Source organism: Cavia porcellus, unplaced genomic scaffold, assembly GCF_034190915.1.
Source record: "Cavia porcellus strain 051 isolate PalLab524CR breed Dunkin Hartley unplaced genomic scaffold, mCavPor4.1 scaffold_2, whole genome shotgun sequence".
NCBI lineage: Eukaryota > Metazoa > Chordata > Mammalia > Rodentia > Caviidae > Cavia > Cavia porcellus.
This window is the reverse complement of record NW_026947485.1, coordinates 142,166,723-142,185,768: the sequence shown is the minus strand read 5'-3', so window position 1 is coordinate 142,185,768 and position 19,046 is coordinate 142,166,723. Positions and strand designations below refer to the sequence as shown.

General features: G+C 36.6%; 1 protein-coding gene across 2 annotated transcripts in view; it reads right to left on the bottom strand.

Annotated features, from left to right (window-relative positions):
* Positions 1–783: 783 nt before the first annotated feature.
* Positions 784–19,046, bottom strand: part of Fbxl17 (F-box and leucine rich repeat protein 17) — a 446,310-nt gene continuing 428,047 nt past the window's right edge. For both annotated transcript variants that reach the window (XM_063245485.1, XM_063245486.1), the window contains one exon: positions 784–3,649. In XM_063245485.1, coding sequence (XP_063101555.1) covers positions 3,509–3,649 — 141 coding nt within the window. In that variant the 3' untranslated portion in view covers positions 784–3,508. The remainder of the gene's footprint in view (positions 3,650–19,046) is intronic.

Below are 19,046 nucleotides of genomic sequence, written 5' to 3'. Positions count from 1 at the left end.
TCCCACTGTTCCTGGCCACCAGAGGTTTCTCACTGTCACATCCAATCATTTAACATGGATTAAATATATTTTATTGCACATTTTTAGATATGAAATAGCAGAGAAATATTCCACGATTTGTATTCCACAGTATTATCAGAAACAAGTCCTGCATTTAAATTCTAACTTGTTGAAAGAATTTATGGAATTTCCTAGCATATCTGATCTTTCCTACAAGCCCACAAAACATTATGATTTATTTCTGTTCTCCCTAGGGACTAGGGTCTTCTCCCACCCCCTCCCCATCTGAACCTGCCTTGCTGTCTTATTCCCACATTTCCCTCCTTCCTTCCCAGTAGAAGTCTGGTGAAGCTCTGCTTCTTCGGCCTGCACTGAAATCTCAGTCTCCATATGCTGCCCAGTATCATACACATCATTCCATGGCCACGCCCCATTCACTGCTGTTTCCCAGAGCGTCTCCTCCGTAGGCTATGAGCCAGCCAAGGCCAGGAATGAGTTTCATTTATCTTCAACTCCACAGTGCCTGACACATTTGCTATTTGATACATGTTTTATTTATTTATTTGCTTTTGAAAAACTGAGTTAGTGGCTAAGCAAATGAGGGACTATTTAAGAGGATAGAATTTTAAACAATTCACTTGTTGAAACTCTTGAGATTTTAATCTTTTCTCAGTAATCATTGTACCAATTAATACCTCCTAAATCTAATCTTGTTTATTAATCTGTTAGTCAAACCTGTATAATAAATTTGTAGTAAAACACACAAGGACACAGACTACTGAATGCGTCATACTCAGTAATGGAGAGGCCATTTATTGTTTCTAAAATAAAACAAAAGATACAGTGTTTTGTTTCTCTTTTATTGCAACCCATTGCAAGGTCAAAAGATTCACAGAAATATAGAAACTACAAACTGGGTGATTTTCTTTATCCACTCAAAAAGACATTAAAGACAAAGAACGAGTTTTCCACTACAGCAATGTATTTCATAGGTTTTATTCTGAAAATACTGTTGACATTTTGGAGAGGATAAAAAGCCCTGCTTTAAACATGTTCACATGTATTTATGACATTCTAAGCAAACAGAAAACAAAACCAAAAAATTATATTGCCTAGAAAATTATTTCAAGCCTCATTTTAAAGCATCTAATGAGAACACATTCAACAACCATCACAGAATCACTCAGGGTGATGCTTTTCCTGGCTGTTTTTTGAGATTAATGCTTTGAGGCTAGATACGATATTTCTGCAGATTTCTACAAATGTACCAAAGCAGTTTTCCAGGTTATGTTGCATCAGGCTTTCTGAATTAGCTGACATTTTAGAGAATAAGTGCAGTCCCCACCCCACCCCACCCCACCCCAAGCTAAAGCATGTTTTAGTGCTGTACTTTAAAACAATGAGACATTTTAAAAATCAATTATATGCTGTGAAACCATTTGACAACCCAACTGTAATGTTCCAAAGATTATTACAACTTTGAACTGAAGTTATACCATCTATGCCATAGATTGTTTTCCCTTTTGTCCCTTTTAAAATTATTTAAAATATAGTGTGACATATATAAAATTAAACATTTTTTATTCACTGAAGCTACTATTACTATACATACGGTCTTATAAATTAGTTTTGGGTTAAAATTCAATTTAAATGTTGTGAAGTAAGATTTTTCAGTGGTGGAGAAATGGGTATGAAAATGACATAGTTCACTGTGTAAGAAGAAATATAGTTTATTAATGATAAAGTCTTTTGTTACACAAATTTTACTCCCTTCAAATTAAATTAGTAATCTATTTAGCCGTGGGAAAATATTCTTAGTGTTTACTGACTACATTTTCTGAAGTGATTGGAACTAAAACAAAAATTGCCACATCAGAAATATGTTGACATAATCAAAAGAAACAGCTGTTTACCAAAAAGAAGTCAGTACAAATACATGAATGACACTTATATGTAAGGCTATCTTTTGTTTCTTACATTTTAACAATATTCAGATATATAAGAAATGAACTCAAACCTCAGTTATTTCTGTTAAAGACAAAATAACATGTCCATATCAGGAAGGAATAAATAACAAATTCACAAATTAGGGCTTTATTTTTATTTCTACTATGAAAGATAATCACTCTTTAGCTTAAAAAGGCTCCCTGTAGTCTTGATTATAAATCCAGACACAGGAAAGTTTATTGGAGCCTGAGTCCCTACAATGAATTAATTGTAAAGATGTGTGAAATCAAATGTATATTCATTTACTGATAGATACTGTCTTAACTGAAAGCTGGCAATCTTCAACTAAAAAATACTTCTGGCAAGTGTAAACAGAATCTTAATGAACAGATTTTCTAATTTTTCTTTTTAACTCATACAGTAGCTAGCAATAGATCTTTGCAGTAGCATAGAAACTATTAAAAAAAAAAGTTAACATGCACATATCAAAAAACCTGTTCTAAAACCTAAAGCAAAGCAAAAGAAAAAATTTCAATAGAAACATTGTTTTCTTATATTTCACTCATGAGCAGTCTATTAAATATCAGAAACATACTTTCATAATTATCAAAATTAACAAAATAATGAAATGATCTGTAGATCTATTAAAATACTACACACCATTAATCACATTGGTGGCTTCATTGTGGATAATGCTCAGATTAGCTCCAAATATCATTAAGATATATTCCAATCACTCGCTATCCACAAAATAAAAGCTAACACAATGTTAATGTAAAACTAACTAAAATATTTAGTACTCAACAGAATGTATGTGTAGAGTAATTAACTTCTGTGAGCTGGCCAAGGGAGTTCAGATTGTTTCATCAATATAAAAAATTTACAAAAGGCTTTATTCTTTCTAGTCCCTAAATCACCCACCAGATAGACAGCTGCCCATCATGGACACACTGAGTTAGGTGGGGCCAGAGCAGATGATGTGTTCCCTCAGTAGCCTGGAGGAAGTCTCCACTGTCAGGAAGTGGTTTACAAAGAAACCACCCTAATGTGTCTGTGTACCTGCAGGGTAGGTACACAAGAGTATAAATATACGTGCACATGTGCTTGGAATTTTGAAGATCACTAATTCACAGGCTTCCAATTAATAAACCATCCCTTCTAGTCTGACTTGTAGAAGTGCACAATCCCCATTCATCAAAAAAGAAATACTTCTTTTTTTGGGGGGCATTTAAAAAATGGCAGAAATCAGATGCTCAAAGTAATAATCCAATTCCTTGACTTTCTATTAAAAATACTGTTTAAAGAACTAAGCCTTTACACTTAAAAACTAAGATTTGTGGCTTCTGTAATCTTCAATTTTTAAGAAAAAAAGCCAGCTCACCTGGGAACAAATAACAAGTGCACTTATGCTATGCAGTAGGCAAACAAGACACAAATATACACACTGGTACAGACACAGACAGGTGATAGTTAAAACCTTTCCAAGAGATCACCCATTTCAAATCTACACTTCTCTGCCCCTGCTGAACGACCAAAGTGAACCCATATATGGGCATGCACATTAGGAGGAGGCAGCCGACATGTTGGGGGTCCAGCCCATCTGATAAGCTCTCTCCAAGGTCCTCTTGCAGTCCTGCAGGACAGTGCTGAAGGTAATGTGGGGGTACTGCTGCACCAGCTGTTCAACTGTGACTTCATTCACCTGCAACCAGAGAAAAAACCACCATCACGCACAGGCGACCACCAGTACCACGCAGTGTGCTGCAGCCTGCAACCATGACAGCTGCAGCCCAATGTGCTTCTGCTTAGCAACCTGAGGTAGTGTTTTGTAAGAAGATTCGTTTCCCTTTTGTCTGACAACTCTGATTTCTCAGTATCACATTTGTTTATATGGACTTTTTAAAAGGACATGATGTCAAGAAATCAAATGTGTTTTTTAGAAACATAAATGACTGTGATTTGTCAAGGTATTAACCATGTCCACTGAACTTCTAGTGCTTGAGATGAGGAAACAGTAAGGATACAGCCTAATATGGATTTTAATCCTTCATCAACATGATTGTCTTTTTAGCAGAAATCTGTACAGTAGGGGAAAGGATACACAGGATTCTAGATAGAAGTGCTAGGAAAAATGTTTATTTTTCTTCCCTTTAAATGTTAAGGTATTGCAAACTTCAAGTCCCTTAGTGAACAGGTCTGAAATGTGAGGAATCAATAATTAAAACATACATGGCTGGCAGGTCAGGGATGGCCCCAATAGACCTTAACCATCAAAGACACCATCTTGATTCTTGATTAGACAAGGCAATCAGACAGGCCTAATTAAAACTAACACCTTTACAATTGCTGAGCTGTGAAGGGATTAATTTGTCAATTATTTTTAAGCTGATTGCAGTTCATATCACAGAAGTAGACAGCTTCCTTCATCCTTTAGATAAATAAATGATTAACCTAAGAACCACAACTTTTAGGTAGGTTTATTTAAAATCTTTATTGAACACGGGCATTTCTGAATACATCAATATTTCATTTATACTGAGTAAGCTATACTGAGAAAGTCTTAAGGAAGATACTTGGAACGCATATTTTCAAGCGTCCCTTCTGAGGTTCATTATTGAAAAAAACTGAGGCTACCAGTCTAAAGCAACATGAAGCCCTGGCTGTTTGCTCTGAAAGCCTGCTCAACAGCATGATGATCATGAACTTAGTTGTCTACATGTTTCTGAAATGACATGGGGCCTTCTAGGTGAGTTGGAAAAATATGGCCCAAATTAATTTTTTTTAGTATTGACAACATTATCCTGATGATACTTAATCTCTGTAGGACATTTCGCTATTTAAAACTTGCTTATTTGAAACCTGCTTTCACTTATTTAAGATTTTATTTCAACTATAAAACCAGGATAAAAGTACTTATCTCACAGGACTGTTGTAAGGATCAAATGTAAAAACATGTCTAGCACTGGAAATGATAAGAAGCTTCCTAGATGGTGGCTCTTATTGTTATAGCAAACAAATTTGTTATGAATGCGTTAATTAATGATACTTAGGCTTTATAATGCTGATGAATATTGTACATTTGAGGTATCTCAGAAAAAAACCTTGGTAACATTGGTTGTAATGTTCAAAACGAAATAATCACAAAGTGAGAAGTCATCTGTAGAACATATTTCATATTCAAGAATGTATTCTATCTTAGTGTTTCTCTAGAAGAGATGCCAGAACTTTTCTTAATAGCACAGTCCAGATTGAAAATATTCAGTGTCAGCAAATTCTCCCTTTCCTTTAAAATGATGTTCCTCACATTGTTGTTAGGTCATCTTTCCTCCTCCTGCCACAAACACATCCAGAAAAATGCACAATTCACCAAATGAGAGCAAGTCATTTGGTCAGAGAACCTTTGGAATGTTTGTTGGGGACTGCAAAGGAAGTATGTGTGCAGTCTAAGTCACCTCACATTCAAGGGATGCTAACTAAAAGTACCAGGAAAAGAATGGATAAGATAGCTGGGCATGGAGGCACATGCAGGAGGATCACTTTGAGTTTGAGGCTGGCATGGGTTATAAAGTGAGTTCAAGGCCAACCTGAACTACATAGTGAAATCCTGTCTCAAAAAGACAAACAAAAACAAACAAACAAACAGAATGGAAAAGAGAAGGCATTTACATTCACTATCAAGAGAGGGGCTATTTTCTATGTTACATCTTTTCCATGCTACACATGGGTCTATACAGTTTTATACTTAGGGCCACAGGCAATTTGTTTTGGAGAGGCAAATTTTAAAAATAGAATGTATCTCTAAGTGATGACTATTTTCCAGAAGGGGCATACAAGTTCACCTAAAGCAAACTTGATATACAAAGACAGAAATTTATGAAGTCTATATATTAGAGGATAATTTTTCACTTTAGTAAAGATTTTCATGGTATAGAGTTAATGTATTCTGTCAGCTCGTCTAATGTACCTTACATATCCTTTGATTCACCAAAATTCATGTTGTCTATGCCCGTTACATAAAGTAAGATACACTTGTGGTTGAGAATAAAGATGGCACTATGTTAATTTTCTGGTTTTCAGAAGTTATAAGAAGAGACAATAAGTTGGTTTTGTGCAGCTGTATGAAAAAGTGTAAGCAACACTTTTGTGAGCCATGCTGTGTAAATTCTAGAAATCAAAGCAAGGAGGAAAGTGCATACATTCTTTTTTAGAGCTTGGTTAGGTATAAGTTATTCAGCAGAAATAACATACACCCACTAGGGAAGGTTCTTTTACTTATAATCTTTCCTGGTGACATGGTATGATGAATTTAATATAAAAATTATATTCACTTATTCCTAAGTAAAATTATGCTTGCTTTCTCTTTGTAGAGACTCCTTAACTGCTTTGGTGCTAAGGAGTTCAGGGTAAGATACCAGGAGAGTCCAATTCATTTAAAACAGTTACGCCTACATATACATTTCTACAGACATTTTGTCATGCTCAACTCTAGTTGCTAGAATGAGAAGAACTACTCTCTGTTCCAACTCAAAATACATGTAACATAAAAAAGAAACAGAAAGATAAAGACGTTTAAAAACATTTTTCCACAATCCCTGGATTTTGTATTTAATTTCTTGCTTAAACCTATCAAAGGCAACTCTTGTATTACACATGAAAATTGAAAACTGCAGTGCATCTTTCTAAGGAAATACACGGCAGTGTCATTTCAAGAAATTATTGTGATTAAAAAGGAGAAAAGCATATGCCACAGGTTTTTCAAAAATACAAGAAAGGTTGGGTTTTACAGTTCCCTCCAAAGACTGTATAACCATAATTTACGTTTTCAAAATTGTTATAACTTTTCTTAAGGTAGTAGCAATTTGTCTGGTATTTTAATCTATTTTGAGTTAACATCTATTAGTACTTTTTGAAAATGTGAAGCAAATTGTTGTGCTAATTAAGGAAAATCACGCCATAGTTTCATTATATTGTTGCTGCTGCTGCTGCTTCTGCTGCTGCAGTACAAGGATGAGGAGAGAGAGAGGATTTCAGAAATTCAGCTTCACCAATTTATCTAGAGTGTCATAGTTTTCTCATCTCCTTATCAAGGTGTTCTCCAGGAAGTTCCAGATGAATGTAAATCTAGGCCTGAATCACCACATCAATGAGACTGGCTATTCAAAAAAAATATGATTTATGATAAACTATTTTAATCATATTTTAAAATACGATTTATGGAAGAAACTATTTACAGCATGTGATTCTTAGTTCTTAATTCTCATTATAAAATGGGATATATTTCTTGTTAGGAAGAAATAAGAAACATAACTTCTGAATATATTATGCCACACTTAATAAATCACTTAAGGTCATTTATTCTTTAATGAAAGTTTTCCAACAAGAAATGAAGATACTTTAAACTAACAACAATAAAACATCCTACATTATTTCCCGACTATAAGTCCTTGACAACAATAAGTATTTTAGTCATTTGTTTCTTTACAGTCCTACACAAATTATCTGTTTTTTTTTTTTTTTTTTTTTTTTACCCCATTAGAATACAAGCTTCAAGAATCAGGAGATTTTACTTCCAAATTTTTAGTACTCTACAGCATACCTTGCACCTAGTACATAGTCCATAAATACTTGCTAGATAATATAGGAGTTGTTTAGTGAGGATATGTTGAAAAAAATGAATAAGCAACAAATAGTATTATATCAGAAATTTTACAGACTAAGTTCACTTTTTCTCCAGATCATTCCAGCTACTGTGGTATCAGTCTCTACAGCCTTGACATTTTGGCAGCCCCTAACTCCTTCAATCCTCTGAGGATCATACTCATCATCATTTTGGGCCATTATCTTTTTATCTGACACCACCAGTTTCCTCTTTGCCTGGGTATACCTTCTTTGGAGCTCCCAACATATTTTCATAGAAAGAACAAAGCAGCTCATGATGATGGTTTGGCAATTTTGTTGGGTCACATGGCTTTCAGGCAGTACGCAAGGAATAACTAAGCTATACTTTGCATTAAAGGATGGCAACGCTTCTTATTGGAGATCAATGGCACACTACACTGTGAATGTAAACAGAGACTAGCTAATGGTCCTAGATGTGAGACAGTTTTCAAAACTTTGCAAAACTGTACATAATTTGGAGGTTTTATAATTTTAGTTTGCAACATCAGCAACTTGCTCATGGTCAGAGACATAGGGGAAACTCACAAAAGATCTGAAAATTCTGTGACTCAATATCCTTTTGGATGTCACAGTTATCTGGTGGCAGAGATAAAGCTGTCTATGAGTCTCCTGAGTCTCCTTCTACATTTTCTTGCACTTCAGAAATTGATGTGGCTTCCACCTCCACCTGGGAGCAAATACAAATTATATGTTGTTGTTGTTTTCTGCCATTGTTGTTAGTTCTATTGTGGCACTTGGCATTTGCTGTCCTGGAGAACAGGTAGCAAATAATACAGCCCCGGAGTAAGAGAAATCTCCAGTTAAGACTCCCTCATGCTCTCACTGATAAGCACACTTTATCAGGATTTTATGTATTATGAAACCAGCATGGTTTATTTGGGTAAAATAGTTAAACAAAAACCACTTTTTTGTCCTAATGAGCAATAAGGCAAAATAAAAATATACTGCCATTCTGATAAGGATAGGGTGGATGGGAATGAAATAAGATTCAGTAAGCTTCCATTATTTTCCGGGCCTCTGAGAATTAATACTTGGTAATACAGAACTGTAGCTCAGGCAGAAGTGGTACATCACAGGGTAACCGGGCTAGTAACTGGCACCCAGGGCTTGAACTCAGAATCCTACACAATACTGTCTGCACTGAATCACACTTCCTTGGCACCTCATTGAAACAGTATGGTAAAGAAGTGTCAGAATAGGGGCTAGCAAATCACTTGCTCGGTAAAATGTTTACCGACATTCATTTTGTGACATTTAAAAAGTAACTACAGTTGGCATATAAATACATTTCCAAGTCCCTGACAATCTTTTCAAAATGGCTCCACTGAGGAAATGCAAATGCTAATGGGTGGCATTCGGCTTGCTGAGTATCCTGTTGTGGAATTGTGGCAGCATGCAACTTTGAAGCATGACGGAAACATGATGAACTGTAGGACTAACATGGGGCCTTTTGACAGGAACAACTGTGCCTATGTCAGAAGCTAGCATTTCTTTCTTTTCCGTCTCTTTCCCAGCAGGTATCACATTCTGAGGCAGTATAGTCTGCAAAACAGATATGGGCTCTACCCTCTTGGAGTTTACAGCCCAGCTGGGAAGATGGACAGTGTGGCAGCAATACCAAAGGCTGAGGAATGCTTTGAGAGAACTGTATGTTGTCATGGAAGGAAGCCCATAAGAGGTGCCTAAGGTTTGCCAGGAGTATAGGAAAGGCATTTCCAAAAGAAATGATATTTAAGTGGACTTCTCCTCTCCCCCTTGCCCATTAGACAGATTCATACTATGTAATTTAGACTGACCTTGAACTCCGTATGCAGGTCAAACTGGTTTCAAACTCTCAGGATTCTCCTGCCTCAGCCTCCTAAGTGCTGAGATTACAGGTGTGAATCATTAAGTGAACTTCTGAAAGACAATGTCAGTCTATATACCATGTACATTAAACATACATATTATGCAGAGAAAAAAGGAAAGCAGTTTATGAGCTAGTATAGAAAAACTAAGTCCTTATCTTTGTATCATATGCAGTGTCTCTCCTGCCTCATCCAAGAGTGTAAGTGAAATAAGTTCTAGTTTCAAATAGCTCTGCTCCAAAGGAGGAGAGGAACAAAGAAATGGATTCCTCTCTCTGCAGGTGGGAAAAGTAAGATGTCCACAGTGCGTCTGTGAAAGGGTTGCAAATCACATACTCAGCTCTTGCCTTCTAATTTCAGGCTCTGGCCCTGAAACTGGTCTGACGTTCTTCACAGACTCGCTGGGCAATGTCATCAGCACTAACAGCCCAGGGGCTGAGTTGTGGCAGTCCAGAGGCAGAGTGTTGTCTCTGGAGTCTGCTTCTCTCTGTTTCACGGATCTTGGAAAACTGTGCTGGATATTTGTGGAACCTGATGTTTACTAGATGCCAGCAAAAGTCTCTGTGGAAAATGCATATTCAGATAAACCCTGCTACTCTTTCAGCTACTGCCCATAGGCTCAGAGACAGCACAAACTGAAAAGGATAAAACAGGAGGAATGGAAAGTTTAGCACCATTCCAAATTTGCATGTAAATAAGACGAGTCAACAAAGTCAAGTTTAGAATATTTTAAATGACACATTAAGAAAAGAATAAAAGGGGACACATAAATTTTTCTAGAACCTTCCATAGCCAAAGACGTGCACCAGCACTCTGTGTGCCTGTACCAACTTTTACGATTCTATTCCCCCAAACCTTTTGTGGTAGGATACTTTACATGTCTGTTTGGGTGACATAACACATTCTGTTGTGGTTTCCTTACAGCTAAAGCAGGAAACCCGGAATCTGGTGCCACCTATACAATGTTTCGTCTCTTTCTCTTCAGGAGTAAGTCCTGGCTTCCTAGCTTAGTATCCTGCTCCCTTTCTCTTTCCCATCCTTTCTTTTTCTTCTTCTTTCTTCTCCTTCCTCTCCTCCTTTTCATTACTAGGTATTTAACCTTGAGCTTTCACACTGAGCTCCTGGAATGTTTCATTACTGGGGTATCTTTGGCTATATACGTGTGACACCCCATGTTAATGCATATACAGCAAATCTGTGATATGTGTAGTGATGTAGGATGAATTAAACTGTGTTTGCAATCAAGAGTACCACAAAAATGTGATGAATGTCATCCCGTTCATTAAAATCACCTGGAGAGCTTTTTACATGTCCCAATTATTGAACTGTATCCCAGATAATTAAGAATCTTGGTATATCAGAGGGACCCAGGCATCAGTGTTTTTGAAAGCCCCCCCCCCAAAAAAAAAGGGGGCTGGGGATTTAGCTCAGCGGCATAAGCACCTGCCTTGCAAGCACGTGGTTGTGTGTTCGATCCCTGGTACCGGTAAAAAAAAAGAAAGAAAGCTCCCAGAAGATTCACATACACAATTTAAGTTGAGACCTATTGACTCTACACTGACTGAAATGCTCCTAGAAGGTACAAGTGATTCCTACCACCAGTGTCTGAAGACAACAACTAAATTAAGATTAAACTAACACATGATTATGCCCTTTATATTAAATTCTGAGTCAGCAGTTCTGGAGGAAAAAAACTGTTACTTTAACAGCTTATTAGTCCATCTTTAAAAAAATATTACTCACTGTCTGAAATAAGAATTTTTTTCCTTGAATGTGGTAAAACACATTGTTCTTTTACAATATGTCATCTTAGATAGCTAGTTTGGTACTGCCAAAGGAGTAGGCCATATGACTTTCCCAACAGCTAATGAGAGAGGAAGACTCCTCTCAACTTAGTTCTTCTATGGAATTGGTCCTTACTATTATGTAGGAAACGGCAGTACTAAGTATTTAACACAGTTTTAAGAAGAAAAACATAGCGTATCATTGGAGCCTAAAAGTCATCTGTTAAATATGGAAGCCAGTGATTACAGGACACCCACCATGTACCACGCTTCATATATGAACCTCATATTCATAGCCTGAGATCTTTAAGGATTTTTTTCATAGAGATGAGAAATACTAGTCTTGGGTGGCACATCTAAAAATTCCAAAGCACAGAAAGAGACAGATACAGAGAATGCAATGAACCTGACTGAGGCAGGCTCATAAATTCAGTCAACTTTGTCAAATGCAGTCATTCCATTTCAGAATCTGCAATGATTGAAAGTGCTATGCACTGTCAATATCACAACAGGCCTAGCTTCATGCTGTCTCTTTTTCATGAAATGTAGGTTGCCTGTTAACACTAGCACTGCTTCTATACACTTGAATTAGCACAGTGAGAAAGCAGCAAAGAACCTGGGAGGATGAGGATCACAGAAACGCCTGCAGTGTTAAGTGAGAATTGGGGCTTGCTAACCCAAAGCCTCTAATTAGACATTAGTGTGACAGAAGCCCCACAACTAGACTGTCAGAGAAAAAAATTAATGACATTTTCATTCGCTGTATCTCCGAGCAATCCTCCATCAAGAAAGAGGTTTCAAGTCAAGTGCATGCTTCAGGTACCCAGTCTTTTGTTGGTTATTCTGAGCTACAAACTGCTAGTTGTGGACTTCATTGCTCAAATCTGTATGTTTGCACATGCAGTAAGATAAAAACCAAAATGGATGTATGTGGGACACAGGGTTGGAAAAAGCTACTTAGAAGAATCATCTGTAGTGCTCTAAACGGTTCAGTAAAAGATCAGCTATTTGAAAAACTGGGCCCTAATAAGATAATTAATGTAGTCACTGAGGGGTAGGTACAATGTATTTATGGAACACATCTGGGTGTTTCTAAATTAAAGTCTTTAAGTTAATCTGAAAAGCATAATCGAGGGGGAAAACTCTCTATCTAAACTAAAAAGTGTTTTCTTTTGTACCAAATGGTTTCTTGACTTCAGTTTTTATTACATAAAGTTTAGAGTAACACTAATCACCAACTGGCATGTGATGAAAAAAGTGTCTTTCTAAAATTGTAGTTTCCATCAGGTAGGGTTTGTGGATCTGACCTGTTTTCTAAAACAAATTTATTATCAGCAAGAATTTATTTGGCACGAGTCAGTAAATCTTTAGATTAAGAAAACCATGAAAAAAAGTGTCCCTCCACCTCCAGAAGAGGAACTACATACAAATCAGAGTTTCAGGGTTGTGCTCTGAAGGACAGCAAGCCCAGCCACTCAGCTCATCCCTGAGCTCTGCCTGGTTGTTCTACACCCCACAGGCCTTCAGATTCCTGAACTACAGGAAGCGTATTAAACCCGAAGTGGTGCCTTTCTTATTTGCTGATTTACTTAATTTCTTCTGTTTACACACTTTTTACAATCTATCAAATCATTAGGAGGCAATGGGGCTTAATGATTTTCAAACTTTTATCCAAATACTTCAGTAAATGAAAACTATAGATTTCAAATATGCAAAGCAACAAAAATCAAAATGTTCTCATTGAGGAGAATGCAGGTGAGAAATAAAACCTAATCTATGTAGCCATCCATCCATCCATCTATCCACTGATTTTTCCACCATCTAGTACATATCTATGTAGCAATCTAGCAGGTAGTATTAAAATAACATAGTGTTTGAATTCTAATGAGGAGAATGAAAATGATAGGAAATAACCACGATAACAAATAAGCTTGTATTCATTATATACATGCTATAAGGAAGTTTACACAAATTAGGAGGGGCCTAATAACCTACACAGTTCATGCTATTATTTCTGTTTTACACATGAGGGAATGGAGGCATAGAGAGGCAAAAAGCGGGGACAGGGATACATAAGAGGAAAAACCAGTGGTGTAGTGGTATGGAAAACAAGAGAAAAGTGTTTTCACAAAGGGAGAATGGTTACCATAAGGACGCAGCTAGCTGCCAAGAGATGGAGTATTTTGTCCCTAACTCAGGAGCAAATAAATAGCATTTGGTAACACAGAGGTCACTGTTGACCTTAAAAAAAAGCAGCATCGTGCATGGGATTGGATTATAATGAGCAGTGAGAAAATAAGAACTGTTTCCAGAAAATCTTTAGAAATTTAATACTAGGTTAGAAGGGCGGGGGGAGGACTGTAGAGGGCCATAGCTGAGAGTTGATTTGAGATCAAAGTGAAAGTTTGTTCAGAAGAAATATAAATTTTGAATGTTCTTTTAAAAAAAAACATTAATTGGCAATTTTACAGCATTCTAGTTGCCTGTTTGCTTGTTTGTCTCTTTGGCTAGAGGGTCCTTGAAAAACAAATATATTTGTTCACTGTTTTTACTGACCTGTCACCTATTACAGTAACTGAAGCATATTTAGCCATTCAGTAAACATTAAACTAATGAAGCAAACACCTGATAAATGTAGGGGATAAACGGTTTAGGTTTTCACTGAAAAACTATGTACAAAGAGGAAGAGCATGTTCACTGGATATGGCATCGCAGACCTGACAACCTGCTGTGTACCATTCCCAACCTGCAGGAGTCCTTTAGTCTGCTGAGTCCTTGAAGGTCATCCTTGGTTATTCTTGGTCAGGTGTTTAGGAGTTCTGGGATTTAATCTGACTCGTGTTAGGCAATTACAGTTATCTCTTCTATTTCTAAATTTAAAAGATACTGTGATCCTATAATTTAGTCCTTTCATATTACTACTTAAGCCAAATCAAAAACCCAAGGATACTATTTATTGTAAAGCAATCTTCAGGTACATTTCAACATAGAATTCTATTCATCCTACAGTATTTGGAGTAATAGTAAGCTCTCTCCTTCCACCTCTTTATAAAACCAATCAAGTAATCATGCAACAAACAACTTCATTATACACCAATCACACAATGGAGGCAAACAAAACACAAGCGGCTATTATAGCACATTTCCTTAAGTTTACAAAGAGGTCTGTTTTCCTGAAGAAACAAACCAAACAGATCTCAGCCTGGGCATTGACTAGTTGTTTGACAGAGCAAATTCTTCCCCATTTAAAGATTCCTGCCCAAGTCTCAGGAAGCTAGTTTTTCTAAGATCTAAATATGTGAATTTACACTCACAGTAACCTTGCTAGAGGCAAGGACTTGGTATATCAGGTAGAATTCCAAAGAAAGTGTGTATACATAAATAAATAGTGGAAATAATGATAATAGAAGTAAACAATTCTTGAGTACTTATAAGGTGCCTAACTCTGGGCTATGTGCTTTATTGCAATACTGTATTTTATTTAAACTTGTAACACCCTCTAGAGAAAATATTATTCCCATTTTTCAGAAGACTTTAGGTGAATATAGGCTTTTAGTGATTAAGTAACCTGAAATTTGAAAACTTAGCAGTTTAACATTGTGCTCACCAATTTAACCTCTCTCATAAAGCTTTACACCACTGTTTCTTAGTTTAATATTTCAATACATAAAGTTGTTTCAATTACTGCTTAGCAGTTCAGGTGAAAAGGGTTAGAATAAGAGGAAATGGGTATGCCTAGATAAAATGAGGGTGAGAGGTAACCTCTGAATTACAGCTGATGTGCTTTTTCCTGTTTCAATTACGAGGAATAATCAGGAGAGGGTTGTAAAAATGTGTTTTGAGGTACTCCTAGGTGAAAATCACCTGGAGAAACTGTTTTATCAGCAAAAGTAACAAGATGCTGATGCCACAAGTAAAGGACTTAAGTTCAGATTTTAGAGCCCCAGCTATACTCTCGCCATTTTTCAATACTCTCTTTTTTGGGGCCTACATGGCATGGTGGGTTATGTCAGTCACAACAGAAGACTGCACAGTCTAATACAGTTAGACCACTTCTGCATTATTAGAGCGAAATGTTTTCTTTTCACTTTTTTCCACTTTATTTTCTTTGATATGGCATTAATTTTAAAGCTTAACTTTTAGCTAAGGGCAATCTGAAAACAGCTGTGCATTGTGGCAGGGAGGAGGGGAGTCCCTGCAGTTATACACTTTTGTTTCATGGCTCAATTGCTACCCAAACAATCCTGGACACAGTGACCCACAAATTATTTTTCCCTTAAACTGATTTTTCCAGTCAGTTCAGAATATTAGTTACAGAGACTTGTATTATTTTCCCCATAGGGCTTTCCTGCTCACAATTCCTAAATAAGCAGATAAAAACTCCATTTTCCCCACAGAAATACTTAAGTTGTTGAAGCTTTCTCTTACCATAATTATTTCCTAAAAATGCAGTAGTCAAATTTTCCTGAATATTTTTACATTAAATGGGGTGTAAAAAACTTGGCCCTCGCTCTTTTAAGGTTGTAAAGCAGATTTCTGAATTGAAAGAACTGATTGCTTTGTATTACTTGCTTTCTTAGTTAGCTTCCCACCGGTTTGATTAAATAAAATATCACTACCATTTAAATGAGGAACTCCAATTGAAAACCAGGATTTCTTATATCCTCAAGAATATAGCTACTAATATTTATTAAAATAAATCATCTATTTTACTCTTCGCCTAAGAAATTTGGGAATTGGAGCAGGTAAGGAGGAAGGTCTTGGCAACAGCAATTTGATGAGAAATGAATTAATTCAATTATTTTCATGGTGTGGATCAATAATAGCCTCCACTGAGGCCCCTTGGCCTAAAGGCAGCTAGATAATCAATAGGATCACACAGAGGCAGCTCTCCTCCTCCAGCGGCCTCTCTGATCTTTTTTGGGCCGACTCTTCACGCCTGTGTAATTCTAATTTATGTCAACTAGAAATCAAAGAAATTCCAGGAGGCTTTGGTCATAGGATAGTTGGGTAGAACTTTCACAATCTATTTATGTCTATTTCTTAAGTAATGGAGGCCCATGGCCCAACTAGTGCCTCTACTGGCCAAAGAGAAGAAGCTCTCAGGAAAAGGATAGTTAGCTGCTCAAGGACAATGTGGAGGAGTGGCTTTGAGTAAATCAAAGCACACTTTCTCCTCCTCAACAACTCTGCAGGGACATAAAAACTAAGGATTTAAGCAAGATCAAGCCTTGCCAAGAGTGGCTCCCTCAATAACGCTCTTTAATGATACCCCAGACGCTGGCATTTTCAAATCAAATGAACAGTGTATAAAATTAGTTCTGCATGAAGTTAAAAAAATTTGAAAGTGAAAGGGAGCTTTTAAAAGCTCCAGCGTTTCTCCATCCAACTGCGTTTCACAAGGGTTTGGCATTTGAGAATTGCTACGTTTATGATGTTATTCACTGCTCATAATTCAGGCCCTATGTCTCCAAACTTCGTATTAACAAACACTGCAGAGGTTTCCCAAGTTAGCCTGGCTGCTCCTAGTGAGGTCTGGTTTCTGAGCCAGTGCTGTACTCCTGTGCTCCCTCCCTTCTCATCAACCTTCTTACCCCAACATTTTTCATTAACCTTAAACACTGCACTTCCATTCGCCCTTCAGCTTACACATAAATTTTTTTTGTCCTTTTCAGTTTTGTTTTCCATTCAAACTGCCTTGTAAGAAACAAGGAAAACCATCACAGAAGAAATGTTATCCAGAGAGAGTCTAGAATTCACTATAGTTGTGAAAACAATTTCCATAACCAAAGTCACCATTTTTAATTGTGAAAACCAGAGTTTCCATATTGCTCTTATTAGAGAGTCCTATTGATTATGTACAAGCATTCTTTTTTTTTAAACTAAATCACTAAATAAATGTGAGCTAAGTTGATAGGTGATTTCGGGTCAACTCTAATTCCCAAGGTCAAGTAAGCCTTTGAACAGCCTTTAAGAATATAAGCTCACCGCACTTCATCAAAGCCTCTCACATAGCGTTTTCTTCTCTTGGTTTTTACAATGCACTAAAGTTTGGGAGATTATGTGGCATCAGCTTCAAAACCTTCTAACATGCTTATCCAACCAGCAATTGGAAAAGCTACTTACACAAGGGGTTCTCACTGCACGAACTTTACAACTGCATGGGAAACAATTTGTTGAATGACTGGAGCATTCCTCCCTAGCAATCAGTGATGTTGTAGCCAACCAGATTTATTACAGTTTAGCTTAGACATCATTTGATAATCCAAGTACATGTTCCTTTCAGCTGCAAAGAATAAGTTTAATGTTTTTCATCTGTTCTCTGTTTACTTGGGGAGAGGGAGAAGAAAAACACTTTTCCTCACAACAAGGAAGAAAAATATTTTGCTATTCCTCACAAGCTGACATGATGAAAAAGGCAGTTTTTTTCCTTTTAATGTAACACAAGTGAATATTAATACAGATAAAAAGATTCTTACTTCTACGGAAAAATAAAACAAAACTTCATAACAAAATAGAGAAAAATGATGATTAATATATCATGGAAAAGTCATAGAGGAGAAACAACCCTTACAAAGAAGAAACACATAAATAAAAGGATGAAACTTTCTTTTCAATGATCAAAAAGACTAGTATAAATGAATCAAATTAGCATGCATCTTAAAATATTTTTGAAATAATGGAAAAGATAATTTGGGGAACAATTTGAACATCTCCCTATTTTCTATTTTTCTATCTTCTACTTTATTTTTCTCTATATATTATATACACTTGAATTTCTGCATGAGAAAACATCCAATGTTTAAAGCTTGTGTGTCTGACATTTCGTTTAACATTATGTTCTCAAGTTGCATCCATTTTCCTATAAATGCCTCGAGTTTATCTTTCTTTGTGGTACAGTAGTACTCTCTGTTTTCTTTATTCATTCATCTGTTGATGGACACGTGCTATTTCTAAAATCTAGCTATTAAAGTAGGGCATGGTGGCTTACTTCTATAATACTAGCACTTGGGAAGCTGATGCAGGACAATCACCAACAAGTCTGAGACCAGCCTGGGATACAAAGTGAGCCCAAGGTCAGAATGAACTGCATAGTGAGACTCTGTCTCAAAAAAAAAAAAAAAAAAAAAAAAAAAAAAAAATCTAGCTATTGCAAGTTGTGCTGCATAAACACGGGTACGTATACATCTCTGTAATACAATGATTCTTGTAAAGTATAGCTCTACAAAAATGGTTTTGTAAAGTATAGATTCCAAAATAAATGGGCCTAAATGAAATTTATGGCATATGAAGGAAAATGCACCTGAACTTAGTATTTCTCAGAGTCACAGGATCACAGAACATGAATGCAGGGACACACAAACCCTACAGTCTCATCCTGCTCCAGTACAGGGGGCCCACTGACACATTTCTCAAGCAGGGGTTAACAGTGTATTTCCTAAGAGCTTCTGCCCTTCCACTGGCTCCACGTGGTATTCAGAAACAGGGAAAGGACTTCCACTAATGAGTTTTACTTACTGATTAGTCTTAGGCCCAAATTAGTTTTGCTCTTTAATGTCTTTTTGGCACAGATGATCACAAATTCAGACCATGGATCTTCTCTATGCACTAATCCTAGCTTTCTTCTGTTTCTTGTTCTACTGTTAGTTGATTTTACTTTCTTTTTTTCCTACTTGTGTGAATGGTCTTTTGTTCAACTTGCCCAATTTTAGCACTGCAAATCTTTCTTTATCTCTTTGCCTGAATAGATGGTTAGTAACTTTATTCTAAATACATAATGTTCCATGGA